Here is a 27,545-nt window from a genome sequence, read left to right on the forward strand (position 1 = left end):
TGTCGAGGCAGCCTTCTGGCATACAATTGTGAACAAAAATGAGTTTTTTTTGGTTGTTGGTTGTACCCCAGAAGTTGCATTAAGTTCCAGTTTATGCTTTCAATCTCTGAAAATTTGTCTTGACAACATGGTCACCTATAAACATTAGAGAAAAGATAATGACCGCCTATCGGAAGCCAAATGATGCTTATTTTGCTTTGCTTATTTCAAAATCTAGAAAAAATTACATACACACCACTTCATATATCTAACATCTAAAAGTTGATATTTATTTTAACGACTTGTATCATAAATTTATGAACAGGCAGATTTCATTTTTTAAAAGATAGTAATGAGATATTTTTAATATGATGTTTAGATGTTAGACATGTAAATCCATAAGAATCGTATGGTATGCATTGAAATGCCCCTAAAGTTTATGCATGAAATCATGCATTTCACACTTAATGGGACATACATGATACTTGTTATGTGATTTGAAATTGTAGGCTTTAAAAATTTTTTATAACTGTTACCTGTCATAAAAGTTACGTAACTATTCTTTTATATACCTGCAAATCTACCAAAAATTATCTTCAAATACGTAAGCCAGCCAGCAATTTTCTAAAGGGCTGTATAATCTTGTTGTTACTTTGATGGACCGATTGTGAATCCAAAACATAGATTCCTTGAACTTCCAAATTCAATCAAAATATAAATCAATTTTGTATGATTTCGAGCAAATTAAACTTCGTATTAAGCTTAAAATTACATAACTGTTACCTGTCATAAAAGTTACGTAACTATTTTTTAATATACCTGCAAATCTACCAAAAATAATCTTCAAATACGTAAGCCAGCCAGCAAATTTCTAAAGGGCTGTATAATCTTGTTGCTACTTTGATGGACCGATTCATAAACTGGTCAATTTGTGTGAATCCAAAACATAGATTCCTTGAACTTCTAAATTCAATCAAAATATAACTTAATCAATTTTGTATGATTTCGAGCAAATTAAATTTAGTATTAAGCTTGAAATTACAAATTACAAAAAAAAATTGTAATTAAGATTTTCTTGAAAAAATTTTCCTCGCCATCCTGCTCTTCCTTCAACAGATTTCAAGATTAATAAAATAGCATAGATGTCATACAAAGGATTAAACTTTTCTAATATTATTCTGTGTCTTTATTATTTGTAAGGTCCATTTTTATGTTCCTACTAAAAACACTTGATTATCATAAAATTGCAACTTATACGAGCAGCTACATATTTTACTTAGAATGAATCAAGTTTATTTACCAGCTTTTTGAGGCTTAACTACTTTCACTTTAAAGAAAGATGTTAGATTATGAAATTTTCATAGTGAAAAAAATATTAACTAATACCTTACTAAGAAGAAGAAGTATGTGATGAATGAAGATCACTGGTTTAGGATCAGCTCAAGCAATGAATAATGTGCACAATTGAATAGAGTTCACGCGCATAAATGGATATGAAAAACCAATAATTCCAGCACACAACATGGCTAGAGATGCTCTCAGCATATCAAAGGACAGCCACAGACATTCAAGTTAGCCAAAGCAGAGAATGACTTTTAACTTTGAAGAAAAGAAAAAAAAAGCGCTAGAAATTTCTTAGAAGTTCCATAAAATGCTACAAAGGCAGGCATCAACTTCTTTATATATATATATATAGATATAATTTTTATTTTTTAAGGCAGGCATCAGCTTCTTGTAGTGTTTTTTGATTTAAGAAAAAAAAAATTTTATTTTTTAAGGCAGGCATCAGCTTCTTGTAGTATTTTCTGATTAAAAAAAAATGTCAGCTATGGATCATTTGAAAGGGCACCTCTAGGCTGTTTGCAATCATGTTCTGGTGTTAGATGATCTGTTGCAGCTCTCTTTGGTCTCAGCTGCATCATGAGTTGAGGGTCAATAATTTGAACTTCATGAATCTGTTGAAATTATATTTTATATATCTACTTTCTATTCATACCAATCACTCAAAACATTAAATATAACGTTCTGACCACCTAAATTTAAAAATTACACTTCAACCATCCAAAATTTTATTTCCTTTTAAAACGGGAGTGGTCAATCAGTTATATTAAAAGTTTTGGGTAATTTTTTTGTGGTTGAAATGTAAAATTTTAAGTGTGGGTGGCTAATTAGGTACATTTAAAGCCTTGGATGGTGATATGTAAAACCCCTTAGAAAACAATATGTAATGTGTACAAATCTACTACTAATAAAGACGTAGATATGATAATTAATGATTTCATATCTCCCCCTAAGCATATGTAACTGTGTGATTATGCGCCGCAACTAATATACTTTTTATCAATTTAAATGAAAAGGCAAATGATTTTTTTTACTAATAAAATGAGGAAACAAATAGGCACCTTTTCTTCTGCTTTCTGATAGATTTGTCTCAGGAGTATATTTCTAGCTTCAGTTGTTATCACTGCAGATACAGGGAGATGAGAGGGTCAGAGAAATCTTAGCTTAATGCATAGCACAATACACATTCATTTATAAAACATGCAATAGGCTGGAAAGTTCCCAGCCAATCTGATTAAATATTCTTCCTAGCTAATTCTCTAGATTATAGCGTTAACTTTCTACAATCAGAATCAGAATGTTTTCCGTGGAAGATCTTTATCGTACAATAAAGTTGGCTTTGACATATCATTGGCCACATTCAATTTCAGTTCAAAAGATTATAAGGTAAACAATTAGGCATTTTCATAAAAACATATTTTCAAATATCAAGTTTGGAAGAAAAGATTATATGACTCGATGCCTTTACTCACGAGAGTATATGACATTGTGGCCTCTAAAAGAGCAAAATTACAACATTTTCTTTTCTTGCAGTAGTTAAGGAATGCAAGAGTGTTGAATTTAGTTTCACATGTAATATTTAAGAAAAATGTTGGCTAAGAAATACTAAAAATTGAGCCCATCCAATAGGTAGCCTTTAGGATTAAAATGGGGTTGACTAACAACGTTGGCCTTCGACTCGTAAAAAATCAGTACGAGTCGATGGCTTGGTTGGTACTTAGTGGACCATACAGCTTGTGGCTCCTGTAAGGCATAGAGTTTTATATCATGGTCGAGCAAAATCCATGAGTATAATCCATGCTGTCATTATAATTTTGACTCTCAGAGTTTTAAGCCAAGAGTACATGATAGCTCTTAGGTGAGGGAGGATTTGTTAAGCATGATTCTACAGTTGAAAGTTTTGTTGGTTAAGTGCTCCCACCATTATGCCCGTAGCTAGCATTAGTTCTAGTCTGCTTAGAAAAGTTAATTGATTACACATAGAATGAGCACCAAAACAAATAAAGGTCTAAGCCTACCACAATTAGAACTCGTTTAACATTGAGAAGTGCTACAATCAACGTTTTTTCTTAACAATAAAAAAAAAAACCAAAAACAAAAAAAATGCACGCACGCACGCACGCACCCATGTGCTACTACTTGAACTCGAGATGTTGTGGTTGAAGACAAAATACCCAACTATTAATTAAAGTTCACTTCTCTAATTTAATAACATAAACTGCCTCAACTTGATTAATTTATCTAGACAAATCCTAATCACCTTTAATTGTAAATAATTTATGAAGCTCACTTCAGTAATTTGATGTGATTATCTAAGCGGAGGTGATATCCACTTCTCTAGTCATGGTGGCACCTTGAAATAACTTTCTTATTGTGTGTACACATTGGAGTTGACGTTCCTTCTATCCTCTAGCTAAGGAGCCGTTTGGAAATTTTAATTTTGCTTATGATTTACTTCGAAATAAAATATATTTGTTAGTGCTGATTGTTTTTTAATGAAATAACTTTCTTATTGTGTATGCATTGGAGTTGACGTTCCTCCAATCCTCAACTAAGGGTTGTTTGGGTATATTTTTTTTAATTTTATTTTATTTTGCTTATGATTTACTTTGAAATAAAACATTTTTTCGTAGTGATTGTTTTTAAAATACTCAAAAGATATAAATATTGCATTGAATGTTTTTAAAAGCAAGTAGATTTGCATTTAAAAATAAAAAAAATAAAAACGCTTAAAATATGCACCAAACAAATATGTTATTGAAAATAAAAACAAAAATAAGAACAAAAACAAAAGATAAAAATGGTTCCTAATAAGCCCTAAGATGTTCAAAGTTAGTTGAAGGGCATATGGGACTGAAACCTACTTGAAGGGGTAGAGGGGATCGGGAAGTGAGGGAGTGAAAAAAATGAAGGGGAGAGAGAGACAGAGGAGGCAAGAGAACTTTGTTTAACTGAAAAGGCAAGAAAGGAAGATGGGGCTTTTCAAGGGAGGGGAAAGGAGATACTAGAGAAAGGGAGACCGAGCAATAGTAATAGAGAGAGCAAAAAACAAAATTTGCATTCTCCATAAAAAAACATAGCAACCTTATATAGGGACAAAAAGTCTACTTGTTGGGCAACCTTATATAGGTTAATGAATAAACTTCGGCAAATGATCTTAAGTTCCTCTTCTAACATAGCAACCTTATATAGGTTATAAGTTCCTCAGACATTTAACAAGTAGACGTTTTGACATAAAACAATATTGAACAATATTGAACAATAGAATTAATGAATAAAAAGGTCAATAAAAAATGCAATCATCATCAAACTTCAGCAAATGATCTTCCGCATCTTAAGAGAGTTTCATTAGGTCATGAGAACCTATAACATCAAGCCAGATACTCTCATGTGAAATGAGCAACAAAACTGCAAGAATCTTTAAGTTTGAAACCACATATATGTAGTTAAGCTGCTTTCAATGGAAAGAAATTTTAGCCACTAGTCTTTTTATTAGTAAGCTCTGGAAAAACAGTACCTTGGTTTGGTGGAGGAACAGTCCTGTTATGAATAGGGTGATATATGGCTGGTGTGAGTTTCTGAAAAGAATTATTAGCAGCATTAGAATCATAAACGATCATTTCTTTCATAAGTCTATCTGTATATATAGAGAAAGTAAGAGCCATCACACTTTAATAGAAAAATAAAAAAGTAAAAAGATAGTTGAAAATTTGACATGGCATTCGCTTCCTTGCAGTGAAAATTAAAAAAAAGGGGATCTGCATTTGATTCTGTTGAGCCTTGACATTGAAGAGTTTATTGTGTTTATCCATCAAAATATTATTTCACATATTATAAAAGCAAAAGTTGTAAAATCCTTAGAATACCTACCATACTAAATTCATGCTCTTGTATTGTGATTTATTTCACAAAGTGAGCTGTTAGATTAAGTATTCTGCAATAAAAAAAAGGCATCATAACCTGTGAATTTGGCTCTATGACTGAAGATGCTTGAAAATTGAATCTATTTTAAGCTTGAATCAAAGTAAACAATCTGACTAATGAGTCAAGCATGGTTCAGATGGAATTTGAATTGAAAGAACTTCGAAACAGATTGGGCTAGCTTCAGATTAAATTAAAATGCATAAATGCAGATATGCACATATTTATGCATGCATTTATAAGTTTTAATTATTTAAAAAAATATTTAAATGAAAAGAGAATTATCAATGATTTGGTGAAGGCCAAATTTCAACATATAGTTAGAATCCGTTTTGAATAGACAATGAATAAAGGAAAATGGGCTGTGGGTTTTTTTTTTTTAAATGTAGATAAGTATGCTGCAGCCAATGAAGCTTTGGCTTATTTCAAAAAAAGAAAGGGAAATTTACATACATACCACACAATTCTTATGTATTTACATATCTACCGTCCAAGGTTTGATATTTATACTTACAACGCTTGTGTCATAAACTTATGCATGAAAAGGTGCATTTCAAATTTAGAAAAAAAAAGTGGTGGTGGTATTTTTCATGTGATGCTCAAGATTTTAGTGATATGCATGCAAAAATGAATGTTTAGCTGTTAGATATGCAAATACATAAGAATTCTATGGTATATTGCATGCAAATATGAATGTTTAGATGTTAGATATGCAAATACATAAGAATTGTGTGGTATATAAGTAAGTGCCCCTAAAAGAAAAAGCAATACCATACTTAAAAGATGTTCACTTCACTAACACGTTTATCATTTGTTTGGTTCTCAAATAAAGCGCTTGTTTCTACAGAACTCCATTTGATCATGCTATAATGGAAGGAAGGAATGAGCCTCAAAAGCTAACTTACGAGTTTCAGCTTATGAGTTTCAGCAGTAGAGAATTCTCCACGGAATGAATAATCTTGAAACTTAATGGTAGAGATGAAATCTTAACATTTCAGACCAAGATTTCTGGAGTTATTTGATTTGATTCATATTAATTTATATCTTATTTATATTTCTTAGTCAACGGATTAGTTTTATTTTCAATTCGATCTTAATTTTAATGCACAAAATACATTCAGTTGGTCAAAATATTTTCCAACAATCTTTGCCTTGTGATTATTCTTGGTGTTGGATGTCAACTAAAATGCAAAGTTTTGTTATCAAAATATTTTGAACAATATTTGGATTTGAATGTGTGTAGGATAAAGAATGTAACCCTTGGTCAAACCTTGAGTTGAGATCAAACTAAATAGTACCAATTTTTTTGCCAAATGGAACATGCCAACCTTGAGTTGAGATCAAACTAGCCAGCATATAACCAGAATGGTTAAATTTTAAGTCAAGATTTCCAGAGTTGATACCAATGTCTTTTAGCTGAGCTTGAGATGATGCCTAATTAACTTCAGATCTAATCCTTAACCGACCTATTGATCATGGTATTATATCTAATTGAGTTCGAAGGACTTAGCCTCAGTTCAAAACTAGATATTTCAATTTCAAGTTGACTAAAATGAATTTTATATAATTAGACAATATAAAAGCATGCCTAATATTATGAAAAATACATTAAATAAATATATATTTTCATATACATATTTTAAGACAATTCAAACAATAATCGAAGTATTTAGGTCAGCTTCCAAATTGATTTAGAGTCAATAATTAAGCTCAAAATTAATTAGGGTCCATTTGGGATAGCTATTTCACTATTTTATTTTCTTGACCGCTGCAACACGCCTGTTTAACTATTTCTTTCTTGCTGCTTTTTACAAATTATTGTAGTGAGAAGTAGCTTTCAACAACAACAATTTGAAAAAGGTTATTTTTTCCATAATAGCTCTACAATCACTTTTACAAATAATTGCACTTGTACCAAACGGACACCAAATCAACTCGAATCAATTTTGAGTTGAGCCAAATTTTGAGAGATATTTGAATGATTTCAAATTTTGATAATATTTAATAGGCCTACGTGTGACTTAAAGAGCATTATGCCAAAAAATTAAGCATTTTACTAAAAGACCTGAACAACCTCAAAATAGTGATTGGACAAAGCCCGGTTTTTTAAAACAACTTCAAATTATGGTTGATAAGCTGATAGATGCTTACTAGCATCGGTAACTTGAAAAAATAAAGATATTGAAACAAGTAGGATGCATGCCTACATGTGTGCATGCCAATTCCCCTATATGTGTCTTTATGTCAGATTTCAACCCTTTTTTTATCTCTTAACAGAAGGTCTAACACATTTGATTAACAATAAAGAGCATGAGGTATTGAGGTATGAATCCAACACCTTCACCTGGATGATAATATACTATAAATATAGACGTTGCTAATCATAATAGAAAATCAAGATTTTAAAACATCAACAGATTGGATGAAACGCTTCAATAAATGCAAAAGTGAACATCCCTAGAAAGAAAAATGAAGGGAAGGGTTCTGGATAAAGAAAGCAGAACATTACATATTAGCTCGGTTCAGAAGTGTGGTGCTTATGAACATTTCACTTGCAATGAATATAAACTTCCTAGTTACATTTTTTTAATCTTACAAATGATTTAATTCTTTCAACTTGAATTAGTTCAAGCCAAAAGTAAATAAATGATCTATTCAATGAATGAGCCTACACCAAGTCAGTGGCCTTGGGAGGTTGTTTACACTTGCGTAACAGAGTGGTTAGATTTGAATTCAAAATTATGACTTCTACGTCGCCATGGAGGCAATTAAACTAAAGAAACAGGCTGTAATAAAGTAAAAATCTGTATAATCTCCTCCAAAATTGGGTTTTCGCTTAGAACCAAGCTGGGTCACTTGGTCTTGAGCTAGACATAAGATATAGCACCAAGTCTAACTAAAGACCAAGTTTGCTAAGTCCTCAGGCTACACATTAAGTCTACAAGAGCACTTTAGAGCCATACTGACACAATTACTAGCTCAATCAATCACTACTAAGGAACATCGCAACAGTCTAAATCAGTGCAGAATGCAATGCTGAAGTGTTCATTTTTTCTTCAATGCTCAAAGCATAAAATGGAGCAACAGTTTCACAAACATAATGCTTCTGATTTGCGTGTGCGTGTGCCTCTATATCTGTGCACCGCAACTGTCAGCACGAATCTTAAAGCATTCGAGTGACCCAAACAACAACCAGACAACCAAGGCGTCTCACTGCCTACTGCCAACCACGTGGTCAAAAATCGACCGACAAACTATTGTGAGAGAATCGAACGGCCGGCCGAGGCATAGGCGAGAATCCTTGATCACGGCTAATCTGTCGACCAGCCTTTACTACAGCTAATCTGTCGACCCCCTTTTACCGCCGCGGACGAGATCGGCACTCAACTTGAAGTTTCGGCCAACCAGCCCATGGCGCGGTTGCCACTTAGTCTGTCCCCTTAGTCGACTGAATTCAAGCAAGTCGACTGACCACATATTAAAATTCAAATTGTAATACTGATATAGTATGAAATCCATATAATTAATTAAAGCATCAACTGTATTAAGAGTGGTTTTCATAACTGCTCCATGTTTTCTGTAATTGTTCAAAATACGCCTATATAAATAAAAGACAAAAATATGAACAAAATGACCTTTTACGGATTCTCTCTATAGGAACCTACTAGCTTGTTATACTCTCTTTCTCTCTTCCTTCCTTCACTAAATCCTAAACTTTCGGGGCGTGTCCACAAAGGACAATTTAGGATCGAACATCCTAAAAGATGTGCAGTGAACGTGTATATACTACAAACAAGAAGTAGAAAAGACTACGAAGAAGAAACTTCTCAAAGAGAGATAGCACGCATGAAACCCAATAAAGATTCTACACAACCAAATGTTCATGTACAAGTTTAGCGCTGACAAGCCCGAATGACCCTCATGATAGAGCAATTTGAGATCCTCAAGGCAGCAATCACCCAGAAAAACGACCAGGCGCCTCATCTGAAATCGAAACCACTGGAGGTCAACCTTCAAAAGGCTCCACCGGGGAACCCATCTATTCTAGACATGCAAGTTAGCAATCAGCGGATAGAGGGGCAAGGCAAGTCCAAGCACACCGACACAATCGCATCTGCGCAAGCAAACAGGTGATGGGAAGAGTGAATGCAAGCACCTGTCCAGCTGCAATAGAGGCTTTTATGCGTCAGATTAAAGAAGCAACACCACCGCCCATGCAAAGGATCCCTCGTCTGGATTCTTACAAGGACCAACCCGATTTACGCATAGCTTCGTTCGAATCATTCGTCGGTCTGCTCTAAATTGATGACCCTATAATGTGTCATTTCTTTTTAACCACCATGAAGGAGTTGGCCCTTCGGTGGTTCAACGGTCTTTCAACCGAAGAGTATCTACTATGAGTTATAGATACTCTTCGTTTCACACTGCTTAAAAAGACTTCAAGTAGAGTCAACACGAGAGTCTGCGAGCCTACATCACCCGCTTCCAGAACTAGAAAAGACTCGGACACCCCTTCGGTGCTAACATTTGAAGTAGGGCGCAGGATGATTGTTCTCACCCCCTCGCAAAGCATGTCGTTGTCGGTTGCCGATACATCTCATAGTCATTCGTGATATTTAGATACCCCTTGCAGAATTTGTTGTTGTTGGGTGCTAACGTTTGAAGTAGGACACAAGAAAATCATTCACACACCCCCTGTGAAGCTTGTCATTGTCGGGTGTCTATATGTCACATAGGCTATTCACAATAGACACCCCTCGTGGAGCTTGTCGTTGTTGGATGCTAACGTTTTGAGTGGGGCGCAGAACGATCGTTCGCATAGCTCTCGCGAAGCTTGTCATTGTCGGCTGTCGATACGTCCCATAGGCTACTTGCGATAATTAGACACCCCTCGCGGAGTTTGTCCCTGTCGGGTGCTAACATTTGAAGTAGAGCATAGAACGATCGTTCACACACCCCTCATGGAACTTGTCACTACCGGGTGTCGATACATCTCATAGGTCATTTGACGATCTATGGATAGATTGATAATTTTTTTGTCACACGAAGTCTATTTCCCAAGCGTAACTGCATCAGTTCCCCGAGCATAATCATGTCAGTTCCCCATGCGTAATCGCGACAGTTCCCCTAAGCATTGTCACATCAATTCCCCGAGCGTAAAAATAATAATAGAGTACTGTTAATGATATTGAATATGTGAAATTTTAAACTTTTAGCTATCATGAATGTAAAAAAACCTTTTTATAATATTTATCTTTTAGAAGATAAGAATGGTCATACAAAACAATTATGACAACTTTCCTTCTATCAGTAGGGATATCTCTAAGAGGAGAATTCCTTTAGATAGTCACCACTCCAGGTTCGAGGGACACTGTTCCTTGCGAATGTTTTCAGTTTGTATGCTCTAGATTCAACTCTCTAATGGATGATGTAGGGGTTGTTCCAAGTTTGATCCAGCTTTTTGATAGCTTGTCCTTTGGCGGTGGAGTCAGCCTTCTTAAACACCAAGTCCCCTTGGACAAACTTCTCTTCGCATACGTGCTTGTTGAAATATTTGGTCATCCTCCGCTTAGCATTTTCTTGTCAGAGGGTTGTGTTAGCTATATTTTCCTTGGCTAGATCTAGGGCTAGTCTGACTCCTTCGTCGTTCGCCTCAAGCCACTCTTTTAGATATTCCTCATCGAAAACTGAGTGGAGAGTACCTTCTGGTTGTGGTTGTTGTATTCGATCAGTAACATGACTTCCATTCCGTGGGACAACATAAAGAGAATATGTCCGATGGACGTGAACGGCGTTGTTCGGATCGCCCAGAGTACCAAAGGGATCAGGTCTGCCCATTTGCACTTTGCTTCTACCACATTTTTCCTTAGCAAATTTATGATGCTTTCATTTGCATCTTTCACCTGTCTGTTTGTTCAAGCGTGATGTACGGCTTGAGGTTGATCCCTTGACTCTTACAAAAGTTTAAACTCTTTTGTCGATGAATTAGGTCTCATTATTTATAACTATGACTAGAGGTAATTCGTATCGGCAAATCAGGTCAGTCCAGATGAAGTTCTGAGCTACTTCCACCGTTATGTGTGTCAGGGGATTTGTTATTAGCCACTTGGAGAAGTAGTTGACGACCACAAGTAAAAACTTCCATTGTCCTTTTGACGGGGGGAATTGTCCCAGAATGTCGAGGCCCCACATAACGAATGACCAAGGATTGACGATCGGGTGAAATTTTTGGGACGTCTAATGACGCAATGTTTCGTGCTTTTGACATTGAGTGCACCTTCGAGATATTCTTCGACGTCTTTGAGTAAGCTTAGCCAGAAGTATTGAATTCGGTGAGCTAGCATCTTTCCACTGGAATGGCTTCCACATTCCCCATCATGAACTTTTCGGAGTATGTCTTCAACCTCGTCCTCCCCAATTCATTTTAGGTATAGGACGGGGTCGACTTCTTGAAGTGTTTTCCTTCGATTAGTAAGTATTAAGTAGCCTTATATTTGAATATCCTACAATCAGTGACTTCTTCGCCGATCTCCCCCGTATTCAGGAACCAGATGTATGAGCTCATTTGGCTTTTCTTCTCCTCCTGGTGTATCTCCATTGTCAGTGGTTCCTCGATTGAGGGTCAATCGAGTCTTTTTGGTGGCCTCTCTCCTAGATGGAGGCTTCGGGATAGGAGATCGGTGACCTGATTTTCCTCCCTTAGGACATGTTTGATTCTGAAGTTGGTAAAGCGATCGATCTTCGTCTTCACTTTCCTTAGGTACTTCGCCATAGTCTCATCCCTGCCTTTGAATTCCCCATTGACCACTATGAGTTGTGAATCGATCTTTACTATTATGTTGAAGACTCCCATCTCCGCGGCTAGGCGAAGCCCTGCAATCAAAGCCTCATATTCCGCTTGGTAGTTAGTCAATGGAAAATTTACCTCGATTGAGTGGTAGACGTTTTCCTTTGCGGGGGCTGCACAAGAAAACTCCAAGCCCGACACTTGATTGGTCGGATGCCCCATCGGTAAACAAGGTCCAAGTTAATCCGTCGATCACCAGATCCTCGTTCGCCCCTCCTAACTCAGAGAAATCCGTCAGTAAATCTACAACAACTTATGTTTTTATTTGTCATCTGGAGGATATAGAAGATATCAACTCACTAAGTTCCACGGGCCATTTGAGTAGTCGACCGAAATGCTCTTTGTTAAGAACAAATTTTAGTGGGTGATCCATGATAACTTGTATAGGTGTATCTGAAAATACGGTCAGAGCCTTCTTGCTGAAGTGACCAAAGCATATATCAATTTCTCCATTATGGGATATCGAAGTTCAGCACCTTTAAGAACTCGGCTGGTGTAGTACACTGGATGTTGCTTTCCAAGCTCTTGTCTGACAAAGACCGAACTAACGGCTTTCGGGCTGATTTCGAGATAAAGATAAAGCCTTTCCTTCGGTTTCGGGCTCCGAAGGAGCGGAGGAGATGCGAGGAACAGCTTGAGGTTCCTGAAGACCTCTTCGCATTCTGGTGTCCATTCGAAATAATTGGCTCTCCTGAGTACTTTAAAGAATGGGGCGAACTTAACACCGAACTTAGAGATGAAACTGCTCAAATCTACAAACTGATTGGTTAGCTTCTTGATTTCCTTGATGTTTTTAGGGGGGCACATCGAGGAGTGCTTGGATCTTTTTCGGGTTGGCCTTTATGACTTCAGAGGTTAGCAAATGCCCCAAGAATTTGTCTGTCACGGCCCCAAAGGTGCACTTCAGTGGATTCAGTTTCATGTTAAACTTTTTTATGTGTTAGAAAGGTTTCTTTTAAAATCTCGATGTGTTGTTCGACCGACTGACTCTTAACCAATACATCATCGACATACACCTCAAAGTTTCTTCCTCTTTTATTAGCAAAAATTATATTCATTACGCGTTGGTAAGTTGCCCTGACATTTTTAAGCCCAAAAAGCATTATATTAAAACAAAAACTCCCTCACAAGTAATAAAAGAAGTTTTCTCCGCGTCAGCTAGGAGCAACTTAATTTGATGGTACCCATAAAATGCATCAAGGAAACTCAAGACTGAGTGGTTGACAGTTGAATCAACCAAGGCATCAATTATCGACAAAGGATAAAAGACTTTTAGACTAGCGGAGTTCAAGTTGGTGAAGTTCACGCACATCCTCCACTTTCTATTAGTCTTCTGGACAATTAGTATGTTGGAGACCCAAGTGGGTATTGTACATCCCGAATGTACTTGCCTCCAGCTTTCATACTTCCTCTCGAATGGGTCCAGCTAACATGTCTTGTAGCATGCTAATTTTCTTTTCTATTTAATATTTATTTTTGATGATCTTGCATTTTAAAGAAATGTATTTCTATATTTTTGTTGCAGGTATAATATGTAAAGCAATTGTAGTGAATTAGAGCGAAAATGGAGCGAAAAAGAAGTGAATGGAGCAACGGAGCTGAGCACTGAACCGGCGCCTAGGCGCCACTCAATGGTGCCATATATGGCGCTTAGGCGCAGAACTTTGTCAAAATTCCCAAGAAGATGGCGCCCTGGCAACACATACTAGTGTCTAGGCGGCAGTGTTTTTCTTGACTGACCCGAGCAAGTGGCACCTAGGCGCCAGAATTGTTCTGGACAGTTTCTTTTAGCGGTAATAGAGAGAGTTGAGTGAAATGATAGGGAAGAACATTTGGGCAGTAGAGAGAAAGTCAAGCAGTGCAGGAAAGGATAGGGAGATTGAGATTTTCATTCCTTTTCTACATTTCTTTAGAGAGAGTTGAGTGAAATTTGTAAGGGATTGTTGTAGCAGTGCTAGGAGGTCTTGGTAGTCACTTTGGTGGAGAAATTCATACAGTTCTCAGGGAAGAAGATATTTATTTTGTTACACATTGTCTTATATTAAGTAATTTCATATTTTATGACTTTGGTTTATTTTAAGATGATGTGTTCTGATGTTTCTTCCATGGACTCTAAGTAAACCTTTTACTCCCTCTTGTGATGAAATAGAAGCATATGTAGGATGTAGATTTAATTAGAATAATTTTTTATTCATACGTGAAGGTTTTTACTTCAAGCTTCATTTACATTTCAATTTGGTCAATTGTTGTGTTAAAATTTATTGTAATTTCATTAAGATCCGGAAGAACGGTGGAGTTAATAACTAGTAAAAACCTCATTGTTTTATAGAGTGAAGGAAAAGTAATCCGTAGATCAGCGAAAATACATAAGGAGATAAATCTAATGGGGGTAACTAGAAGGTTTTTAAGGTGACAGACAGAAACACTTCCATAGTTAAACATAATTTCTTTATGCACTTGAAAAAGGGTAAAGAAAATGAATGTTCCTATTTGTTACAAAATTCAACTAGAATTTCTAAGTGTTCTACATCCACACAAATTACTAATTTAATTGCAATTAATGGCTTGAACTCTCTTCCTTTATTTAACTTTAGGTGAAACTAGCTTTATAGTAAATTTAGAAAATTAGTGGTAGTTTGTTAAATTCACTAGCTCACACTAAGATCAAACTTATTTCCTAGCTAAGATTACTTAAATTCAGTTGGAACTTTTCTTAATTATTTATAATTAACTATCTTGCATGTGGGATGGATACTCTGGACTAAAAAAAGTTATATATTACTTGAACGATACATGTACTTGTGTAAAATACATAGTGTATCGTGCTTAACCGTGGTAAATCTCTAGTTATAAAATTTATAAAATACATTTTAAAACTATAATATTTAATTCTTAAATCACTAGGTATTTCGTAGTGCGGTCAAGTTTTCGACTCAATCACAAGAACCTAAAGAACTAGAGATGAAGGTACTCCCTACACACTTAAAATATGTTTATTTAGAAAACTCATATATATTTCATGTTATAATATCCTCAGATTTGACTCAATCACAAGAAGAAAAGTTAATGAAAATTCTAAGAAATTATAAGAAAGCTTTCAGATGGACCTTACTGATATTAAAGAAATCAGTCTTTTAATCTTCATACATAAGATCTTAATGGAAGATAATCATAAACCAATGGCAGATCCTCAAAGGAGCTTGAATTTAATTAAGAAAGAAGTTCTTAAAAAAAGATATTAAAGTGGTTAGATGCAGGTTTTATCTATTTTATTTCTGATAGTGCTTGGGTTAATCCTATACATTGTGTTCTTGAGAATGCAGGAGTGACAGTAGTTGTGAATGAATGAAATGAATTAATTCCTACCAGACAATTCATTGGGTGATGAATTTGTATTGATTATAGAAAATTAAATTTAGTCACTATGAAAGATCACTTTCTTTTACCCTTTCTGGACCAGATGTTGTACAGATTAGCTGGTCACCAATATTTTTGTTTCTTAAATGGATATTCAAGATATCACCAAATACTTATAGCTTTTGAGGATCAAGAAAAGCCTACATTCACGAGTCTTTATGGGATGTTTGTTTTTAAAAGAATGTCTTTTGGTTTATGTAACGCACATACTACTTTTCAAAGGTGCATGTTCATTTTTTGCGACTTAATAGAGAGAAATTTAAGTTTTTATGGATGATTTCTCAATGTTTTTAGCCTCATTTGATTCATGTTTAGACCATTTAGCAAGGGTATTGAAACATTGTGAAGAGACCAACCAACTTTGTTCTCAATTGAGAAAATATCAATTCATAGTCGCATGAGGTGTTGTTTTTTGTCATAAAATATGTAAAAATGACATGAAAGTAGACCCAGCAAAGGTACAAGTAATCGCTAGACTACCTCCTCCTACCATAGTGAGAGGAGTTAGAAGTTTCCTATGGCATGTTGGTTTCTAGAGTCAATATATTAAAGATTTTTCAAAAATCGTCAAGCATTTGCATCTTTTAGAAAAAGATGAATTTAATTTTAATCAAGATTGCATTAATGTCATTAACATATTAAAAGAAAAATTAATCATCGCTTCTATTATAGTCTCACCTAATTGGGGGATATCATTTGAGTTGATATGCGATGCGAGTGATGATGCTATTGTGGCATTGTTATGGTAAAGATATGAAAAAAAATTAAAGTTATATATTATAGCAGTAAAACCCTTAATGAAGCTCAAGTAAATTAGGCTACAACTGAGAAAACATTATTGACAATAGTATATATTTTTGATAAATTTATATCATATTTCATCAGAACTAAATGTATTGTTCACACTGAGCATTCTGCAATTAGATATCTTATGCTAAAGAATGATGTTAAACTAAGATTAATTAAATGGATCATTCTGATGTAGAAATTTGATTTTAAAGTAGTAGATAAGAAGGGATATAATAATCAAATAGCTGATCATTTATTGAAATTGGAACAGGAAAATTCGTGCAATTTAGAAGATGAAATTAATGAAAATATTACTGATGAATAATTGTATGTTATTACTGATTGGCGTGTTTCATGGTATGTCGATATTGTGAATTTTATCATTAGTTACATTATACCATAAAGATTCACATACTACAACGAAAAAAGTTTATTCATGATATGAGATCTTACTTTTAAGATGACCCATATTTTTATAAAGTGTAAGGATCAATTTATTTGAAGATTTGTACTTTTAGAAGAAACCCAAGAAACTATTCAGAAATGACATGACACTGAGTTTGTGAGAGATTTGGAGTTGATCGAACTGCATTTAAGATTTTATAATATGGATTTTATTAGTCTACTGTGTTTAAGGATGTGAATATATATTTAAAAACTTATGATAGATGATAGAAAGTAGACAACATATCTAAGAGAGATGAAATGCCCCTAGACTTTACTTTATAAATTGAAATAAATTTTATGTGATCATCTATACCATCTATTGGAAACATATATGTTTTAATATTTGTGGACTATGTTTCGAAGTGAATTGAAGTTGTAGCTCTACCTCACTGTGATGCTTAAAGTGTTGCAAAACTTCTTAACAAAAATATTTTAGTATATTTGGAATGCCGAGAATAATTGCTACAGATGGGGGAAGTGATTTTAAAAATAAAAGGATTAAGAAATTAGTTGAAAAACTTAGTATTAAAGATAGGATTTCAACAGCTTATCATCCTCAAATTAGTGGTTTAGCAAAAGTCTCTAAGAAAGAAATTAAGATAATTTAAGAAAAGATTGTTAATCCAAATAAAAAGAATTAGTCTACTAGACTTGATGTATTATCAATTTATAAGACTGCTTACAAAAGGAATGTCACCATATAGGCTCATATTTGGAAAGGTTTGTCACTTGCCAGTGAAATTAGAACATAAAGCTAATTGGCCTGTTAAGGAATTTAATTATAATTTGAAAGAAACTGGTGAGAAGAGATTGTTGCAGTTAAATGAACTCAAAGAAATTTGAAATGAATATTATGAAAATACAAATTTATAAATAAAAAATGAAAAATTGGAATAATCGGAAGATTCTAAGAAAAGAATTTGAACATGGACAAAAGATTTTACTATATAATACAAGATTGAAACTATTTCCTAGAATATTCAAGTCCAGATAATCGGGTTCATTTACTATAATTAAAGTCTATCCATTGGTGCAATTGATATCAAAGATCCTAAAACTAGAAGAATATTTAAAGTTAAAGGACAAATATTAAAACTTTATATAGGTGGAAAAAAACCTATAATTAATAAAGCTTTAATGTTGGGTCAACTGGAGTGAGAACTTGTTTCTTCAAGTTGAAGACATAAAACCAAACGCTTCTTTGGAGGCAACCCAATGTATGTATTTATCTGTTTGTTTATGGTTTATTGTGATTTAGTTAGTAGTGTTATGTTATGGTTTGAGTGAAGTTGTGTGTTGATTTGTTGAGGTTTGAATTGGTTTGCTTAATTGTAGTAGGTTGTGAGTGTGACAATTTCTTAACTTCTTGTAATGACTAAGCTTATTTGTGTTCTCTGGCGATAGTTGGACTAACAAGATCAATCTGACTCAGTTCTCAACCAAACTTGAGGATTTACTGGAGTGCAAGTTGGGTTTGGACATCGGAAGGGTTCATCGAGATTATATTACTACCTTTATCTGACCTTGTTGTCATCAGATGGGTTTAACAAACTAGATGGTGATGAACATGAGGATGATCTTGACAGTAATCTTATAATTGTTAGAGGAGCATATCTTATGTGACAAGGTTGTACCTGAGTTTGATAATACATAAACCAACGTATCAAGGATAATCTTGTTAATAGTCTACCCCAATAAAATATCTAGAAGCACCTAGTTGACCTTTGTAAGGTGATTCCGTCAAAAATTGGAAGTAAAAAAAAAAGATGTGATGAGAAAAAGGAAATGTTATCTCTTTAGATTTGTTGCGTTTGTGAGTGCATTGGAGCAAATGGAAACTGGGGGAGATTAAAAATATGAAATTTAATTGTCCAAAATGAAGTTGGGTCGTGAAAATCAAAATCTATTCACCAAAGTCGAGGTGGTGCTTAATTAAAAATAAAAAAAATTTAGCATCGGCGCCTAGGCGTCGAACCGCGGCGCTTAAGCACTGCTTCCTCTGCCGACTAAAATCTCGAAAATGAACCACTCAACTCATTTTGTTTTGCACGACACCTCCTCCTTCCCGATCGTCTCTAAGCTTCGAAGAGGCTCCCTGGGGTTTTTTCTTCTTGGCATTTTGCTTGCATTTGGGGCTTGAAACGAGTAAACCTCATCTTCTCGAGGTAAAACTTATCCTTAAACCTTGCGATTTTCTCTTTTAGCCATGGATTTCTTCTGCATTTGTGAATATTTCGGGATTTTTTGGAAAACAGTGAAGAAGAAGCAAAAATCAATGGAGAGAGTTTATTAGCACTAAATCTGCATTTAGAGTCATATACAACTTACATTTAGGTTGATTTCCTTGATTTGATTTTATCTAGATTTGCAATGGCTCCTAAAACTAAAGGGGGTAAAAGAAAATGAACATTTGATAGGAAGAAATTTGTCGGTGACAAAGAACAAGAGCGATACAATGAATATTTGTATCTAAAAAACAAAAAGTTTTATTAGCCCTGGTGGAGCTATTGAACATATAATTGAAACTCATCACTGAAAAATTTTTGTTACACTACTGCCATAACAGTTATCTCTATCGTTCGAGAATTTTATGTAAATCTAGTTGAGGTTTCAAATGATTCAGTCTTTGTCACAGAGAAGAAAGTGAATTTCACTCCCTCATGCATCAATGCACTCTATCATTTGGGAGACATACCTGATTGCCTTTATTCTGGATTTAATCCCACTGATTCGCAGATGGATGAGATTCTTATGTTCTTGACTGGCGGAAGAGGAGTATGGAAAATCGGAAACAATTGCAAGATAAATTTTACTTTTTCTAAACTTAGTGTTCCGTCCAAGGCGTGGCATTATTTTATATCAGTTAGACTTCTTCCTTCAACTAACCTCAGTGAAGTGACTAGAGGGAGAATAGTGCTAAATTTTTTTATTAGACAATGAAGACTGTTGATATTGGCTCTCTGATCTATAAATTCATCCTTAGTGTGGGTACGGGAAGTTCTATTTTAGGATTAGGGTACCCATCTCTTATTTTCTCTTTGTCAGCAGTCTGGTGTTGGATTTGAGAGTTGGAAGTGTTGTTACATCCACTGGAGTCGATTAGCAAGTCTAATGTTGATTTGTATGTGAAGCATTTCGTATTTGGTCATGGATCTAACACTTCTGAAGCTCCTTCTACATCCAGCCCATCCACCTCTCGTGCTTCAGCTCGACCTCCTACTAGCTTGGACTCCATTTGTGATCGATTGAAGAATTTAGAAGATGATATATCCATTATGTTGGATCAAGTATATGAAAATGCAGATTTTTTGGAACACTTGGATATAGAGAAAAAACGACAAAGTGATTATGAAGCTGATTTTCATGCTTCTCTGTTGGAAATTTTTGGACAGCATAATTTGATTGGAGATAATACAGTAGAGTTTCCTTATTGAGAAATGATTGACAATGATCCTTAAAAAAGAAAAGTAGAAAAAAAATGAAAAGAAATGAATAGTGAGGAGAAGTCTGATAAAAAAATGGTTTCACTTGAACTTTCTTAAAGATAAAAACTTAGATACAATCTTAAGCTTGATTTTATTTCATAATTTTATTAGTTAAATCTTTACTACTATATTGTTTGAAATTATGTCTTTTATATTTTCTAGGAATCCCAAGTTTGATAAAATGCAATTTGATTTTGAAGTAAATAAAAAACAAAATTCTTAAGTTGAATACAACATAATCTTATACCTTAGTCCTAGCCCTATTTACTAAAATTTCCCCTAGATTATACTGTGACATTCTTAAAAGCAAAATTGTAGGAAATCCTGAAGAAATACATTACTTCAAATCAGAAATTAAGATTTTAAGATTGTTGTATTACTTGAGGACAAGTAATATTTAAATTTGGGTGATAATTGACATGTCTTATGGCATGATAATTTTCCTTTACTATTCAATATTTATTTTTGATGATATTGAGCTTTAAAGGAAAGTATTTATATGTTTTTATTGCAAGTATAATAGGAAAAGCAATTGGAGCGAAACGGAGGCGAATGGAGCAATGGAGCTAAGCACTGAACTGAAGCCTAGGCGCCAGAAGTTGGCGCCACTCAATGGCGGCATGGCGCCATATATGAGTGCTTAGGCAACGGACTTTGCCAAAATTCCCGAGAAGATGGCGTGCCAGAAGTGCCTCATACTGGCGCCTAAGGGCCAATGTTTTTCCTAGCTGACCCGAGCAAGTAGCGCGTAAGCGCCAGAACTGTTCTAGACAGTTTTTTTCAGCAGTATTACACGAATTTGAGGGTTATTTTCGGCAGGAGGCAGATCAAACGAGAGGGGAAGAACATTTGGGAAGTGGAGAGAAAGCCAAGGAGTGCAAGAAAGAAGAGGAAGATTGAGATTTCTCATTCCTTTTCTACATTGCTTTAGAGAGAGTTGAATGAAATTTGTAAGGGACTACTATAACAGTGCTGGGAGATCTTGGAGATCACTTTGGTGGAAAAATCTCTTCTGTTCTTAGGGAACACGATAAGTATTTTGTTACACATTGTCTTATATTAAGTAATTTCATATTGTATGACTTTGGTTTATTATAAGATGATGTCTTCTGGTGATTCCTCTATATACTCTGAGTAAATCTTTTACTTATTCCTCTTGTGATGAAATAGTTGCAAGAGTAGGATGTGGATTCAATTAGAATAAATTTCTATTCATGCTTGTGAAGGTTTTTACGTTTCTAGGGTGACTGACATAGTTAAACCTATTTTTTTTATGCACTTGAAAAAGGATAAATAAAATGAATGCTCCTATTAGTCAAAAAATTCAACTTGAATTTCTAAGTGTTCTACACCTACACAAATTACTAATTTTATTGCAACATTGCAACGGACTCTTATTTTATTTAACTTTATGTGAAACTAGCTTTATAGTAAATTTAGAGGATTAGTGATAGTTTGGTAAAATTCAATAGCTCGCACTAAAATTAAACTTATTTCCTAGCTAAGACAACTTAATTTCAGTTGAAACTTTTCTTAAGTTTTTACAATTAACTGACTTCCCTGTAAGATCGATACTCTAGACTAAAGAAAGTCCTATATTAGTTGAACAATATGTGCACTTGCATGAAATACCTAGAGTATAGGGTTTAACTGTGGTAAATCTCTAGTAATAAAATTTTAAAAATATATTTTAAAATTATAATATTTAATTCTTAAATTACTAGGTATTTCGTAATTCGGTCACCCGCCAACGTAATGTTTGAACTCCTGGTCTTCTGCTTCATGGGTTGAGCCAATGGGTCAAAGTTCAACCTGTGGCACGCGGCATCGATTAGCATGCCTGACATCTTAGCGGTCGTCCACGCGAAAACATCTTGGTTTTCTCGGAGGGTTTGGATCAGCAACTCCCTGTGACCTGCATCAAAAGCTTCGCTTATTAGAAAACATCTATCTGGTTCTCCTTTAACCGTCGGAACCTCGCTGATCTCAAGGACACCTTCCCTTGAGTTTTGAATGTTCAGGGGATCGTGATCTATGTTGCTTATAGCCCGCAAATAGCAGGCCCGGGACTGCTTCAGGTCACCCCTGACCGTGATGCTTTCTATATCTCCAGGAAACTTGACAGCGACGTAGTAAGTAGAGACTACCGCTCTGAAATTGTTCAGCAACGGTTGGTCGAATATAGTGTTATAATTCGGGGGCAAATTCACAACGAGCAAATCTTCTGTGAGCGTAAATTATTTTTCGTTTTCTCCACAACTTATCGGGAGCCCGACCACTCCTAGTGCTTCCTTCTTTTCGCCCGAGAATCAATACAACAAACCGGACGGTGTGATCATTCGATCGACAATGAGTTATAACTTGTCGAATACCTGTTTGAATAGCACATTCACAGAACCCCCTGTATCAATGAGGATGCTCCCTACTAGGTAAATGTTTATTATCATCGTTATTACAATGGTGTCGTTATATGACTTTCCCTTTTGAGGAAGATTTTCGTCGGTAAAAACAGAAAGGCAGATGGCCTTTGAGCTACGGGGCTAATGCGACGATGCAAAGTTCCCCTGTTTGTTGCCTCTTCCGGCTTGTCCTCCAAGGTGGGTCGCTTCCTCCGAAGATTGTGGGCACGTACCCCGCTATGAGAATGATGGGCCCATCGCTTGCTCCTCCCATAGGAGCCTTTCCTTGCCTTTAGGTTGCGGATCCAGGGATGATGGATTCTTTTAACTTCCCTCCTTTATCAGTTCCTAGTTTAGGCTTCGCAAGTGTTTGCATTCCTCCGTGTCGTGTCTGTGATCTTTGTGGTACTTACAGCATTTACTATCTCAAAGGAAGCTCTGGCCCTCATTGACGTTGCTTTCTTGAAGAAGCCTTTGTCTTGGATGGTGTCCACTATCTCTGCCATGGATACCCTGAGCGAGGTTTAACGAGAGATCTTGTGATTATATCGGGTCTGCAACGTCTTGGTTTGTCGCCTCTGGTCCTCCTGGCATTGGGTGGAGTAATTGTCAGGGTGATCCTCGTAGTGGGGGCGGTTTGACAGTGGTGCATTTTTCCTGGGTTGTCATTTGTTGTCTTGTGGTGGCGGTCTTTTCTGGTCTCTGTTCGGTTGGCTCAAGAGCGTTCTCATAGGCGATGATGTACTTGTTGGTCATCTCCAACAGCTCGGTCAAGCTTTGTGGTTCTACGAGTTCGAGGTCAAAACGATACCTCTCCGACTTACTCCTTGAGTCAGTGTGGCCCGAGCCATGTCCAGCTTCAAGTCCTTAACATTTAATCTTCTACTCTGGAAACGCGCAATAAACGATCGTAAGCTCTCGTTGCCCCCCTGCTTCAGCTGCCATAGGAATCACGCGCTCTTCTTAAGCCTTAGAGCACTGACAAACTACGATAAAAAAAAGTTTTCTAAACTCCGCAAAACAGGTGATTACTGTCGTGCGCAAACCGTCGAACCACCTTAATACGGTCAATCTCAGCATCATGAAGAAGAGCTTGCACTTAAAGGCATCAAAAATTCTTAACAGGCATATGTACAATTCAAACGACGCGAGATGGTAGGATCCTATCATCCTTTATAATTTTCTCAAACCAGCATCTTGAACTTCTCTGGAGGTTCAACTCTGGAAACCTATATGGAGAAAGCATTCTCCGGCTATCTTTATACCTCAGTTCGCATTGGTCGATTCCTCTCCTTCACAGGGGCAGTTACGACGTTGTCTTGATAAAGATCATCGTCAGGCTCCTCCTGCAAGAGGATCCTCCTTCCATTGTTGGTTGGCGGTTCCCCTTAAGGGGGGTTGAGTGCTCCTTGTAGTGCTGACTCTCCTCCTGGAACTGTGGTAGCTGCAAGGGCAGCGACCGCCCTAAGGACTACCACGAACTTTCTTGACATCTAGTTGGTAATATGAGTTCTCAAATCTTGCAGGCTTTATTGCACAGATTCTTCCATAAACTCTGGGTGCAGGTTGTTTCTCATTCATTCTTATGACTAGACTCTCAATATTGTTATTGTTAGATTCTTCTTGTTGACAACATGTTTCCACGTTCACCGCACCTAAGAGAATATTGGATCCAAAGATATACGGGAAACACACTCAAGGAATCGAATGTGCTATTAGGAAGTAATTAAGAGGGAGAGAGAGAGCAGTAGTAGACAGATCAAAAGTATTTTTATTCATAATATGGACCCCTATTTATAGCCCTAGGTCTCAATACTACGAGAGTACATATTAGCCCCGTCATTATTGACTTTTCAAGGAAAAATTTTTTGGCAATTACAAAATTATTTGTATACTAGTTGACAATCTGAGTTCTCAAATCTTACAGGTCTTATTACACAGATTCTTCCATAAACTTCGAGTGCATGTTATTTTTCATTTGTTCCTATGACTAGACTCTCCATATTGTTATTATTAGACTATTCTTCTTGTTGACGACATGTTTCCACGTTCATCACACCTAAAAGAAAATTGGATCCAAAGCAATAAGGGAAACACACTTAAGGAATCGAATGTGTTATTAGGAAGTAATTAAGAGGAAGAGAGAGAGCGATAGTAGACAGATCAAAAGTATTTTTTATTCATAATATGGACCCATATTTATTGGTTTAGGTCTCAATACTACAAGAGTACATATTAGCCCCCTCATTATTAACTTTTTAAGGAAAAAATTTTTTTGGCAATTACAAAATTATTTGTATATTATAAAACTGGGGACCGATTCGATCGACGATGTCCAACAAGCCTTGATTCGATCGATATAAAGTTAGAAAGAGTGCTTCCTGTCGATCGTTCTGATAACTTATTACTGCCCTACAGGATTTTCTCTTGGCATCTTCTTTGTAGATCATTCGGATAAAGTGCTTCCTTCGCCAATACTAATCTGGAAATGATCGTCGTCTGCATCTATGCTCGATCGTCCGTATCTTCTTTATGAGTAGCCCATCTGCTTTGAGATTCATATTAACACATTTTTATGTGTACAGAAACCATGTTTTAGATGTATAATACACAGACATTATGTCTATAAATACGTTAACTATGTTTTCTAACGTTAAAATTTATTGAATTGTGATAAAATGTTTTTTTTTCATTTTGCATCATACAATCTATATGTAGTATGAATGTTGTGTTTGAACTGTGCATGTGTCTTACATTTTTTCAATAATTTATATCTCATGCCCCTTATTTATGTCATGTTTTGTCCCCCATGTCTTCTTCCATAAAAGATACAAGATATTACTTGACTTTTTAGATGTAAAAGAGTACAAAAATACATCATAGCTAAGATGTGACTTGTTCCAAGGAAAAAGGTTACAGGACATAATAAGGTTGGAAGCTTTAATATGAAGAGACAAAAATTAACGCCATAAAATTTGCAACAACCCAAGCGTCAGTCAAAAGTCATAGTAAGGTTTAGCATGATTTACACTTAAATATCGCTTTATGATGCACCGTAGTGTGACACTATGCATCTTACACCATGAAAATAGATGATGAATGAAGATCACTATCATGATCAATAAATCATAGACTTTCGATTTCTCTTACATTTTTCTTCATTATTTTCTCTAATTTTTTCATTCTCTCTTTAAAGGACTCTTGCTTCACCTTGTTTCATAAGTTGGTGGATGTCACATGCTCATCCTAAAACTTCTCCATATCTCTTCCTACGAGCTTTTCTTTACCTTTTCATTGTAAACCAGAGGATCAAAGGTGATTTCATTGAATTTCAAGATTCTCTAGCAATAAAATTGTCATCAAACAACAAATGATTACTGGATTTCTACTCTGTTTACCATCTCATGCAAAATCCCACACAGTGGCTACGATTGCATGTTCTTAAAGGTATTATGCAACCATGTTGAGACCTTTTATTTATCCAATAACTAGATCTTATCAAAACTTGGGAGATGGGATCGAAAATTTTGTTAGTATCAATACAATTGGTACGGTTCAGCCTTTAAGAACAATATCATTGGCCATAATTTCAGCCTCTTGTGAATCTAGGTAGATTATTTTGAAGGTCCAAGATTCATTAGACTATTGTCTTCCTTTGACAAGAGCTCAAAGATTCATTGGTGTGAGGCATTGCTACAAATTTCCCCCAAATCAAATAACAAAAAAAACCTTTGATTTTCCACCTTTTACAGCCAACATTGCTTCCCTCTTCTAAATATATCAAGTTTCAATAAGCCTTATTAAGCTTCTGCCAAAAAAGTTCATCTGATCAAAGTTAGGCATTGTTTTAATCAATCAAATCAAATAAAGGCTATGAAATTGTTCAAGAAAAAGCATTAACAGGGAAAGAATTGGTTTGATTCTTGACCTGCAATTTTGAGTATACCAAATGAATCCCATCATAAGACTTCAACTGACTTATAAATAAAAAATCTTAAAACAGACTTCCTCTAAGACACCTAGTTTTTCCCGGAGTCTTCTATCATAAATCCTAAAAATATTATCTGGTAACTTCTTGAATTAAGTATCGTGATCAATTTTGAAGACACTAAAAATGATACCAAAAACAACTCATTCAATCCTATAAAAACTGGCAAGAATTTCGGCATTCATATGACCAAAAATAAATTACTGATCGTACCAACATTCAGAAACTGAGTAAAAATTAAGCTATGGTTCAGTAAAACAAGACCCTAACACAAAACAGAACCTTCATCCTACTTCCTGAATAAAATTTCTTATAACACAGCAAGACGAGAAAGACAACAACAGAGATACTGGCCACTCTACAGTCATCATCATACTTGCATTCATCCTAATCTCGCAGTTCACTAGAAAACGAATAAAAATAAAACCGAATCGCATCTCTAAATAAACATTCATTCATCGCCAATCGCCTTTAGCTACAAGCAAATATAAGAAACAGAAACCTTACTAAAAAGAAAGCACGGATTGGAATGTTTAACACCATAACCGATCGGTAAAGAGCAAAATCAAAGCAAAGGAGGATGGAAGATGGGAGCATACTGAAGGTTGAGCAGACGGATCGGAAGGACGGATCTGGCTGAAATTATGAGGATCATAAGAGGGCCAATCTCCCATGAGAGATCCCATCAATAAGAACGAATGGACCGTCAGCCTCGATCACTACGCCTCTCTTCCACTTAGCATAGTAACGGGAGGAGATGTGGAAAGAGAAGTGGCTTCGCCTTTGAGACCGAGAGAAAATACGGCGAACGGTATGGCAAACAGTAAAGCTTTGGGAAGTTGGGAATTTACAGGTGGAGGTGTGGCTCTTCTGGCTTGTCGCATAGATTATTTGTTTGAATCCTCCATATGTTGAGGGTGTGAAATATAATT

General features: G+C 35.6%; 1 protein-coding gene across 2 annotated transcripts; it reads right to left on the reverse strand.

Annotated features, from left to right (window-relative positions):
* Window positions 1-1,788: 1,788 nt before the first annotated feature.
* Window positions 1,789-27,490, reverse strand: LOC110032994. Of its 2 annotated transcripts, none has more exons than XM_020736813.1 (4): window positions 27,213-27,490; window positions 4,838-4,898; window positions 2,382-2,443; window positions 1,789-1,934 (listed from the first exon to the last, which is right to left on the reverse strand). In XM_020736813.1, the coding sequence occupies exons 1-4, from the start codon at window positions 27,297-27,299 to the stop codon at window positions 1,806-1,808; spliced, it is 339 nt and encodes a 112-aa protein (XP_020592472.1). In that variant the 5' UTR covers window positions 27,300-27,490; the 3' UTR covers window positions 1,789-1,805. The 2 variants fall into 2 exon arrangements, with proteins under 2 accessions (XP_020592472.1, XP_020592473.1); XM_020736814.1 differs by having other exon boundaries at window positions 1,789-1,892; window positions 27,213-27,486.
* Between the last annotated feature and the right edge of the window lie 55 nt (window positions 27,491-27,545).

Source organism: Phalaenopsis equestris, unplaced genomic scaffold (genome assembly GCF_001263595.1).
Source record: "Phalaenopsis equestris unplaced genomic scaffold, ASM126359v1 Scaffold001078, whole genome shotgun sequence".
Classification (NCBI taxonomy): Eukaryota; Viridiplantae; Streptophyta; class Magnoliopsida; order Asparagales; family Orchidaceae; genus Phalaenopsis; species Phalaenopsis equestris.

Bases quoted from the DNA above. Each gene is read 5' to 3' on its own strand.
- LOC110032994 (XM_020736813.1), bottom strand. From the start codon at position 27,299: ATGGGATCTCTCATGGGAGATTGGCCCTCTTATGATCCTCATAATTTC. The intron at 4,899-27,212 runs GTATGCTCCCAT...AATTCTTTTCAG, and splicing joins ATCCGTCTGCTCAACCTTCA to AAACTCACACCAGCCATATA. The intron at 2,444-4,837 runs GTACTGTTTTTC...CTGTATCTGCAG, and splicing joins TGTTCCTCCACCAAACCAAG to TGATAACAACTGAAGCTAGA.